General features: G+C 44.1%; 1 protein-coding gene across 3 annotated transcripts in view; it reads right to left on the bottom strand.

Moving 5' to 3' along the window:
* Window positions 1-111: 111 nt before the first annotated feature.
* Window positions 112-10308, bottom strand: part of SCG3 (secretogranin III) — a 36715-nt gene continuing 26518 nt past the window's right edge. For 2 of the 3 annotated variants that reach the window (XM_026518478.4, XM_026518480.4), the window contains 2 exons: window positions 7560-7640; window positions 112-2884 (listed from right to left, as the gene is read on the bottom strand). In XM_026518478.4, coding sequence (XP_026374263.3) covers window positions 2766-2884; window positions 7560-7640 — 200 coding nt within the window. In that variant the 3' untranslated portion in view covers window positions 112-2765. The remainder of the gene's footprint in view (window positions 2885-7559; window positions 7641-10308) is intronic. The other variant, XM_048219980.2, reaches the window with a different exon arrangement.

The raw sequence follows: 10308 nt of genomic DNA, 5'->3' as shown, positions 1-10308 counted from the left end.
TAAACATAGAATATGATCAGGAGAAATTAAAAATACCATGCTCTGACACATTGGTGAATTCTAGTTGAGATTTCATTGACTCACTTTATAGAGTGTTTCGTAGGCATTGTGCTCATTTTAACCGAGGGTCAAGTTTTTATTCACATAATTTGTCTTTTTTCATATGTACAATTACAGCCATAAATCTTAAGCCAAATATTATTTATAGGTAGACTGTTTTTGGTCTCAGTTTTTATTCAAGTACCAGGTTAAAGAAATCTTTAAGCTTCTACAAAAATTCCCCATATTTTCCCCTCCCCTGCATCCCCAAAGGAATCTGCTTTCTATGGAGCAAACAGGACTCCCATCATTTTCTCTTCCCCATCTCCCTCCTCCAGGTCTTCCATTAAGCAGGAAACAGGTGCCCTTAGGCGTCAATGTGGCAGAGCTTGTAGAACCAGAAGGGCACATCTCCAGCCCTGGAGGGTGACCAACAGGTGCTTGCATGGGAAACAGTAGTCATCTGCCCTTGTCTCGAATGTCTTGTTTGTCCATGACATACATACTCCCTGATGTGTTGGTTATTTTCTCATGCTGTTACCGTCTTTGATACAGGGTGATGTCTTGATCATGTTTTGCCATTCCCTGACTATGGGAAGTTAGTTGGAAGAGGAGAAAACAAAAAGAAAACAAACAAAGGAAGGGAAACTGTTGTGTAGCCTCTCTGGAGGCACAAGAACTTTAAAAAATGTGAAGTTATCATGCTGTTTAACATAACATGATGTGAAATTTGAGAGTAATCCAAAAGACATAAATCCAAAAATGCTATCCAAAAGATGTTAATACAAGCAGATACGTAAAATTAAGACCACAATCTTAAGAATATTCTTCTGAGTATTTCTTTGTTGCCTAAGGTCTACTCTTAGTACTTTCTGGCCAAGACCTCTCTCTCCGTCAAGTTATTCAAAACTCTGGATTTGTTGTGGCCACAGTTGAACTGTCTTGGACCAGAGTACTTTAGTACAGCCTTGGAGGAGTGGACTGAGCCACAAGAAACCAGGTTCGAGGCTGTTTTAACCACTTCCTGGCCATCTGAGTTTGAGCACACCCTATGCCCTTCCTCTTGTGAACAGTTTAGTCATTTCTAAAACAGGGCCGATGATCTCCCTTTTCTTTTGTCTTGGTTACTGCTGGGAGCTAATGAATGTGCGTCAGAAAACTACAATAAAGTCCCTAAATAAATGTCTTATTTAAAAATAGACTGCATAGATATCTAGATAAATTATAGACAAGTGAATGGATAAAATGTTTTAATTGCAGCCAGCCTTTTTTTTTTTTTCCTGTTGTGCAAGCAGCCTATTTGGACTATAGGACATGGGTGAAATAGTCGATCATGTTATCAAAGATGACATTAATACAGTCTGACTCATTGTGTTTGGCAAGGATAATTTGGGCACAGGTGTTTTTAGTTCCCTCATACTGCTCACTAGGGAGTGCTGGCCTCTCGAGAACATACCGAGTTTAGTTTTTGTGGGTGTCAGGCTTTGGTTTTTGTTTATTTTTACAACCCTAGAGAGGATGGGGAGGAGCAGCAGTGGTTTCCTCCCTGTGAAAAATAACCTCTTAACATTTTCCCTATAAGTTTCCCAGCCCTCACCAAAAAGTAGATACCAAGTAGGAGCATTCGAGACAAGTATCAGAAGGCCGTTTGAAGTCATGACAGCTAATACACAAAACATTGTATTATTTTTAAGATTTCCAACTGAAATAGAAAAATATGTTATCACTTTATGCTGAATAATGCATTTTCAAAGCATTCTTTGGTTTGGGAGCATTGCGCATTAACATTTCAGGAGGACCTTGGGCCACTGTGTGTTGTTTCCAGGGCCGTGTTTGCGATGGCAGCTGAGGAAGACCCCAAGTTCATTAACCTTTTCTTCCAGGAAAGCTCATTTACCAGCTTTGGTCCACAAAGAAGGGAATGACCGTTTTCTCTATTTCTGTCCTACTGCCTGGCCCTCTTGCTCTCTGTTGTGAAACCTTGGCCTCGAATAAATCCAGTTCAGATAACTCAGGTCTGGCAGACATTTTTACTTTGCTTCTGTAGTGTTTATGACCTCATTCTTCCCCTTGGAGAGCACATAGTTATCCCTATTAATAAACAAACGCGATATCTGGAAATCTCAAGAGTGGGGAGAAATTGTTGATGAATCCAGCAAACCCTATGCTTATCTTTCGGGTTCCTTCTTGCACCATTGGACCCGATAAAGAGGCAGCAGGAACAGCCAAAAAAGCAGAGAGTTATCCTTTAAGCTAGAGAGGCTTTGAGGAAATGTTAATTTATTTTAACTCCCCAAAGGGAACTGGTAGTGGAAACGACATCTTGTAACAGACATATTCTATGAGGTGCTTCGGTACCCAGCATGCCTTGAAAACAGAACCCCCTAATTCTTCAGGGGGGTGCCTGTGGGTGTGACACGGCAGGAAGAAGCTTCAGTGTTAAGTTCTGTCCATGACAGGCTTTCCAAAGCAACATATCTCTGATTATAAAATGTAAATCTATAAGGAAATAAGGATTCTATATACAAAATCACAGCTTACATACTTTACTTCTCAGACAGTTTTTATGGCAAGAAAGCTATGTGTAACCACTTCTAAAAGGTTAACTACTGCAATTTCATCACTTTCTAATAATCCTTGGGTCAAATAACTTTAATGACAGAATTAGAAGGGTTTTAAGCTATGGTGACTGAAACAGTCTAAAGACCCCGGATCTTCTGCCATTTCTACAGGCTGCTGTAGATACGCTTGATGGCATCAGCTTCTTCTTTATCAAGGATGCCTTTCTCCACATAAGCATCAGCTTGTTGGTTGATGAAGTCCCTCATCTTTGAAAGGTCATAATCTGGAAAAAATCGTTAGGGTATCATGAGCAACGATCAGGAAAGAGACATCCCATTACAGTGATGACCATTAACTAAGAAGCTTGTAATGCAACAACCCAACTACCATTCCATCCCTGTCTCTCACACTGGAAAACATAGTAGGTCTTGGCATTGGCTCAGTCTTTAGAGTTAAAAATCATGTTTATGTGTATGATATCTCATTTGCTGTCCATCATCACACCTGTAAGGTATTCAGGTGGGGCGTGGGGGGGGGGAGTACCACCCTCATTTGACCATAGAGGGAACAGGCTCATAGACCAGGGCTTTGCAAACAATATTTATACCAAGCACCCGGGGCTCTTGCAGGTTTGTATTCAGTAGGTCTGACGTGGAACTCTGAATTCCGCATGTTAAATAAGCTCCCAGGGAGATGTTGGTGCTGCTGGTCCAGGAATCAATCACACCAGGGTAACAAGATCCTAAAGCTTTACTACCTTGCTCAGGATCACGTGGGTAATAAGAGTTACAAACAGAACCAGGTGTTTTGGTTTTCTGCAATTGTTATACAGGTTAAGTCACTGTTGATGTGACCCCCCCACTTCCTTTTTTTTCCAAATTAACAATTACCATGGTTTTTCATATCATCTGAATTATATGCATGGAGCAAAAAAAAAAAAATTATATGCATGGAGCTTTTTTTTTTTTTCTGAGAAACCTCTTTATGGCTCTTCTGTCCTACTTAAACAAAAAACCTGTGTAAACCATCAAACCGCCCATCAAAAACAAAGAGATCCTCAAGTAAGGAGGCTGCCTGTGGCATTTTTCTGAAGGCTTAAAGAAAACCCACATCCTCCCTTGATGGTTATTGTTTTAAAAAGCGGAAAACACAGAAACACGAAAAAAACATTTAAATCACCTGAATTCTATTAATCATAAATAACCACAGCTGGTTTTGTGTTCTACTTCTTTTGCTTTTCAAATGTATGTGTCTCAAGCCAGAACTGAGATCACAGTATATACACAACCTTGTTAACGCGCTCCTTTCACTTTGCCCAGTGAGCAGCAATATTCCTCAGAAACACCGCTTTTAATGGCTACCTACAGTGCATCCTATGGTGGTACCAACATTTAGCACTGACGTCTGTCAGGGCCGGACATGTGGGTCTTCTACACCCCAGCATACTTGGGGAGACCCCCCCCCCCGATTTTGAGTTGCCTGAGGCTGAGTTCCTTGAGGACAGTGCCGTTCCCCTCGGCTATAGCAGCCCCTGGAACACAGCCCTGTCTTCGGTCAGTTTGTAAAGGAGAAAAAAAAGGGAGGGAGTGGGGAACAAAAGCTCAGAGCACCCCTGAAAGGAAAACTATGAAGAACATCTCTGTAAGTGCCAGGTGTTTATCATATCAAGTGAGCCGGAGGCTTCTTCGAGGCTTCGAGAAAGCCTGTTTCCTCTCGGAGAAGAAAGGCATTTGTTCTCCTCCGGGCTTGGCCATGAAGATTAAAGAGACAACTGTCAGCCCTGGGCACTTTATGACTGTCATCTGACTTGCTCCTGGCGAACTTCCATGAGGTAAGCATTAGTAACGCCATCTTGAACTTCCATGAGGTAAGCATTAGTAACGCCATCTCGAACTTTCATGAGGTAAGCATTAGTAACGCCATCTTGAACTTCCATGAGGTAAGCATTAGTAACGCCATCTCGAACTTTCATGAGGTAAGCATTAGTAACGCCATCTCAGAGACAAGACACAGGACAGAGGGGGTAAGTCACTTGCTTGGGTCATGGCGGAGTCGGGTTCTGAAGCCCTGTCTGATTTAGTCCCTGCTCTGGCCATCTCCGGCCTCGAAGGAGGGAACGTGAAGCGACTAACAGGTGTAGAACCACTGCTCCGTAAGTGCCTGGGCCTGTTGTTGTTGTTGTTGTTGTTGTTGTTGTTGTTCACTTCCCCTTACTGTCAGGACAAAACAGAATCGAGCTGAACGTACATTTTGTGCGCGCCTCACCAGCCCGTTCCTGACTGGCTCGTAGGGCACAAAGGGGCGCCTCCTGATGATACTGGTTCAGATGAGCTCTGGCTCTCCCGAGGTGGCTGCAGGGTCAACACCTTTAGTGGGACGAAAGGCAGCCCAAGGGCAGATGTGGAGAGGTCCGGGTGTTTGGAATGGACAAACAGGAAAATCTTCTGCTTTCTTTTGAAATGGAGGAACTATTGCTAAGACATAGCTGTCACTGTGTGCCCTGGGAGAACAGCATGGTGCAGTAGAAAGGCCACTGGCTGCCTGTGAGAGCACACACGCCAGGAGCCACCTTGCCAACCTTAAGAAGGTTTTAAGGTTGTTAGGCTCAAAAGAGAAAAGGGCTGTGATTCACTTTTTTAAAAGCACAGACTTTATTTTGAAGGGTGCATAAAGTTTTTTCCTCCTCAGTATCACATCACACGGACCTCCCTTTTCTGGATTTGGGAAGCAGACGCAGGTCACCCAGTCCCCTGCCCAGCAAAGGGCATCCGCAGAGGTTAAGGAAGGTCAGAACTCATAGAGCAAATGGACTTGCTGCTCGCACAGCTGCAGCCACTGCAAAGCCCCAGGAACTAGACGCCCACAGGCTTTAAGGGATGAGCTAGGTCAAGCACGGCACATACAAAGGCAATGGAGGAAAAGCTCTCCGCTTCTGCACTCGGCAGGGCATTCTGCCTGTCACCCTCACTGCCTAGAGGCAGAGGGGAGCATCGAACTCAACACTGTCATTCTGAAATTTGCTCACAGCGCCTTCGAGCTGCAAGCACTATTGTTCCCTGCTTCGCTAGGTTGGCCATTTCTGGAAGTGCAGATTAAATGGCAGGGTGTTGCGGGTTATAACCAGGAGTCGGATTCATGTTAATCAGTGAAAGAAAGAACATAAGTACTCCCGATTGTTGGACCATAAAATTAACACGGGTTTCAGAATACATTTTGATACCTACTGTATGACGCTGATGCTAAGATCAACATTTTTTTACAATTTGAAAGTCTTCACAGTGATGGCACGTTATAATTTTTCTTCCTTAGTGGTATATGAAACAGTGGTGCATTTTCTAATCAATGACAGATTTGATGAAATATGGTGCATGTGGGTTTGACTGGAACTGACAGCCTGGAAAGTCACATCATTTTGAATCAAATCAAATCAAAAATATGCGAAAAGCTGATAACTGTTTCCATCTTACTCGGTTTAACAAGATCACAGGCTAAAGAGGGGCTAAAAATACCTCTTTCTCCCATCGCGCTCTCAGTGATTCTCAGACTTGGCTACACAGTGGAATCACGGGAGAGGGGTTAAAAATACTGATGGCGGCATCCTTCCTCTTGAGTGTCTGATTTAGTGGCTCTGAAATGCGACCGGGGCATCGAGACCCTGAGGAGCTCCACAGGTGATCTGAATGCACGTTCAAGTTTGAAAACACCGCTCATCTCATTTTAAAAGCATCACCTGACAACTGCTTGGCCAGATTCCTGGGAGTCATAGTGGACTCCTCTGTCTCCACATTGCTCTTAAGTTTCTCCCTTCTTTGTTTCCTCTGCCTTGCCTTGGTTTAAACCCCAACATTTTTGCTCCAGATTCTTGCCTCCAATCTCTGTGCAATCCTCTGGGGTCCTATTTCTTCAATCTGTAACCACACTGCTGCCAGATAGATTTCTCATTTCTTAACCTAATAAAGCCCTAATTTAGGCGTTTCCAACTAAATCTTATCTCCTTTGCAGGGTGCACGAGCTCCTTCCTGATCTGGCCACAGGTCCTCCCCACAGACACCCAGTGTTCCTGGGAAACCGAGTAGCTCCAGTTCCCAGAACGCATGACTTGCTTTTTGTCCCTTTATGTCTTGGTACCCAGTGTTCTTTCTGCTTCCATCTCTTGTCACTTAGCTTTCCAGCAAAAGCTTTTCTGCAGACCTTTCTCCCAGTGCTCTCCCTCCCTCTAAAGAGATGGGCTCCCTACCTTTGCACCACTCCACCTGTCTGTGATAGCCCTGAGCGGGGCCAAGTGTAGCTTGAGTGATGCTGGGAGCTCCTTGGGGGGCCAGGGAGAACAGGGGGAGGCTGCCTCTTCCATTTTCACATGTTTGGTACTCAGAACAAAACAGTCTTGTTCTGTTTTTTTGTTTTAAGTAAGTGAGTGACAGCTTTTGTGACTGCAGGGTGCATCTAATATGTAGTAAAAAATGCCTTTGTTTAAAATACTCCAAGGAGAAGCACCGGGTGGCTCAGTCAGTTAAGCGTTTGACTCTTGATTTCAGCTCAGGTCACGATCTCAGGGTCATGAGATCAAGCTCCGCATTGGGCTCTATGCTGGGTGTGGAGCCTGCTTAAGATTCTCTCTGTCCCTCTCTTTCTGCCCCTTCCCCTCTCTAAAAAAAATCAAAAATTTTTAAAAATTAAAGAAATACTCCAAAGAAAGGGCAAAATGTTGATAATCATTGGAGGTGGCTGATGGATACACGGGGACTCATCGTACTAGTGTTTCTACTTTTGTTTGACATTTTTTCATAATGCAAAAGGCCTTTGCTTGAGAGGCTGCTTTGAAAAAGAAGAGAAATGGAGATTCTATTCATTCCTGCATCAGCATTCCTTTATCCTGGAGTCTTTTTAGACCAGTTTGATTGTAGGAAACTTTAACAAACGGGTGAAATTGGCAATTTACAACCATACTAAATCCTTACCTTCTTTATTTCCTTTTTTGTTGTGTTTCTTCAACCATTCAATATTTTTTCTGATGGCTTCCAAATAGGCTTCTGTTTTCCCTGGAAAAGGGAAAAGAACCCATGTCAAACACTCATAAAACATCACTGCATTTCTTTTTAAAGACCACAGTCTTGTCTAGAACCATAAACGCTGGACTCGTCGAGCCCTTGTGAGGTGGTGTCCCTGATGAAGTAGTGTGTGTACTTGTGTGCGTGGTGGTGGGGGGCGTTGTTCAGGAGAATGGGTAGTGACAAGATTCCAGGAGACAGGACCAGGCTAGTGTCAAGGAGCCATTACACACACACACACACACACACACACACACACACACACACAACTGCAGTCTGTTGTCTTAGCAGAGAAGAGTTTGGATTCAGTTCACTGGATAGGTAGGTCCCTTCATTTCTCAGACCGCATCATTTCTGGTTAGGAATGCTTCTTCCAAACTGAGGAGTATTCTCAGGTCAAAACTAAATCGGAGGGGCGCCTGGGTGGCACAGCGGTTAAGCGTCTGCCTTCAGCTCAGGGCGTGATCCCGGTATTATGGGATCGAGCCCCACATCAGGCTCCTCTGCTATGAGCCTGCTTCTTCCTCTCCCACTCCCCCTGCTTGTGTTCCCTCTCTCGCTGGCTGTCTCTATCTCTGTCAAATAAATAAATAAAATCTTTAAAAAAACAAAAAACTAAATCGGAGTGATAGATACTGAAAAGACTCCATCACCAAATAAATAACATCCAAATGTGTGACTTTTTGTAGGTCGCAATACAAATCTTCTGCCCAATCTGGTAGGGAGTGTGTAAAGACTCAGATGAAGAGGTGACCCAGGCCTCATTTCAAGGTTTTGGATGTGAACCTTAGAACTCATTCCAGTAAAGCTCCCCCGGATGTAAACATTCTCCCGTGGGCCTCAGGTGTGGTGAGAGGAAACGAGGCATCACTGAAGCATGTGCTCCCTGATGCCCTTTATATGCATTGTGGTCTGCAAGTGGGTATCAGCACCCACTTAGAGCTGAGGAAACTAATGCTCAGAGAGGCTAAGAGACTTGGCTGAGACCACACAGGAAATAACAGAAGTAGAATTTAGACTCTGGTCTTACCAAGTTTCTGCTACCTGTACTCTCTGAAAGAAAAGATCTGTCTTCAGACATGGACACCGATGTAGCCTTATTCTGTGTCAAAGAAATTAACCATACCTGAAAGCAGATGAGTCCCTAATGCTCAGAGCGTCTGCACCCAGGGACCAGGTGGTCTGGAGAATTCTGGATGGCCTGAGAAAAGAAGCCTTCAAAGTCTAGGGACTCTGCAAGAAGTAATGGCTACCAAAGCTCAATGGTGACCACCCATTCTGAGCCCCGTTGAGCCCTGTTACCTCTAGTGTACTGCCCACACTTATTGGTTGAGTTACCTGTGCTGTGTGCTTAGGATGTGCCGAGGGCTGTGCTTTGTGCTCCAAAATGCAGTATCTTTTACTATTCACAACAACCTCTCCAGGTGGTCCCATTTCATCCCCATTTTACAGATGAAGAAACCAAGGCACAGAGAGACAACGTAATATGCTGAAGATCCTATGGAGCCAGGCTTCAACCGCAGTGCATTTGACTACAGTCCATGAATGATAACATTGCCTTAGGGTCTGCTGATGTTCCAGTTTCCACTGCTGCATTTACCTAAGTGACCTCCTGAGTATCTTTCTTCCTGATCTTGTAAGCCCAAACTTTTGCCTCACCCCTGGGGCTCCATGTTATCTGGACCCCAAAGTAGCACAGAGAAGCTCTTGTGGAAAAGGGGTGAGTGGACAAGAGAAGAGAGCCACAGTTTTCAGCCCTAATTCACTGCAATCACCTGTGCAGAAAAAGTCTTTGTGTCAGTGCTTTGTTTTTAAGAATGCTGGAGCCTATGAAAGACCGAGTCCTCCTGGCTGACGCTGGAACATCGCAGTACAATGAACGTAGTGATGCTCATGGTCTGCTGCCTGTTCGTGGAGAAGGTCAGTCGGATTTGGTGACATACACACAGCATTCTCTCAAATTAACTCAGAAAAGTCACTTTGAGGGGCGCCTGGGTGGCACAGCGGTTAAGCGTCTGCCTTTGGCTCAGGGCGTGATCCCGGCGTTCTGGGATCGAGCCCCACATCAGGCTCCTCTGCTATGAGCCTGCTTCTTGCTCTCCCACTCCCCCTGCTTGTGTTCCCTCTCTCGCTGGCTGTCTCTATATCTGTCGAATAAATAAATAAAATCTTTAAAAAAAAAAAGTCACTTTGAACAAAGAAAGAAATCTTAGTGTAGACGATTTCTAAAGAATACAGCTTCATTGTTTCTAAAGAGTTTAAATCAAATTAGTGGGTCTCATAGGGCCTTAACAAATAGAGAATTTGTTGTCAGCACATTAAGTAACTAGGGCTTCTGAAACTTTTAAGAATGTTTGAAAATGGTCTTGTTCTTTAAATCATGTTATGCAGTCATCGCACAATCTTATTTATGATATATCATAATGTGGAAAGCTTATTCAAGAAAAAGAAAGCCTGAGCTTAGTCTCTGTGTAAATACTGGGTTAAAAATTCTGAATTAGGAGGGGCGCCTGGGTGGCTCAGTCGGTTAAGCATCCTGGTTTCAGCTCAGGTCATGATGTCAGGGTGGTGAGATTGAGCCTCGTGTTGGGCTCTGTGCTTGGCAGGGAGTCTGCTTGATATTCTTTCCCCCTCCCACTCTCTCCTCGTGTGCTGTCTC

Source organism: Ursus arctos, unplaced genomic scaffold, assembly GCF_023065955.2.
Source record: "Ursus arctos isolate Adak ecotype North America unplaced genomic scaffold, UrsArc2.0 scaffold_36, whole genome shotgun sequence".
Lineage (NCBI taxonomy): Eukaryota > Metazoa > Chordata > Mammalia > Carnivora > Ursidae > Ursus > Ursus arctos.
The sequence above is the reverse complement of the archived record's forward strand: the minus strand, read 5'-3'. Positions and strand labels throughout refer to the sequence as shown.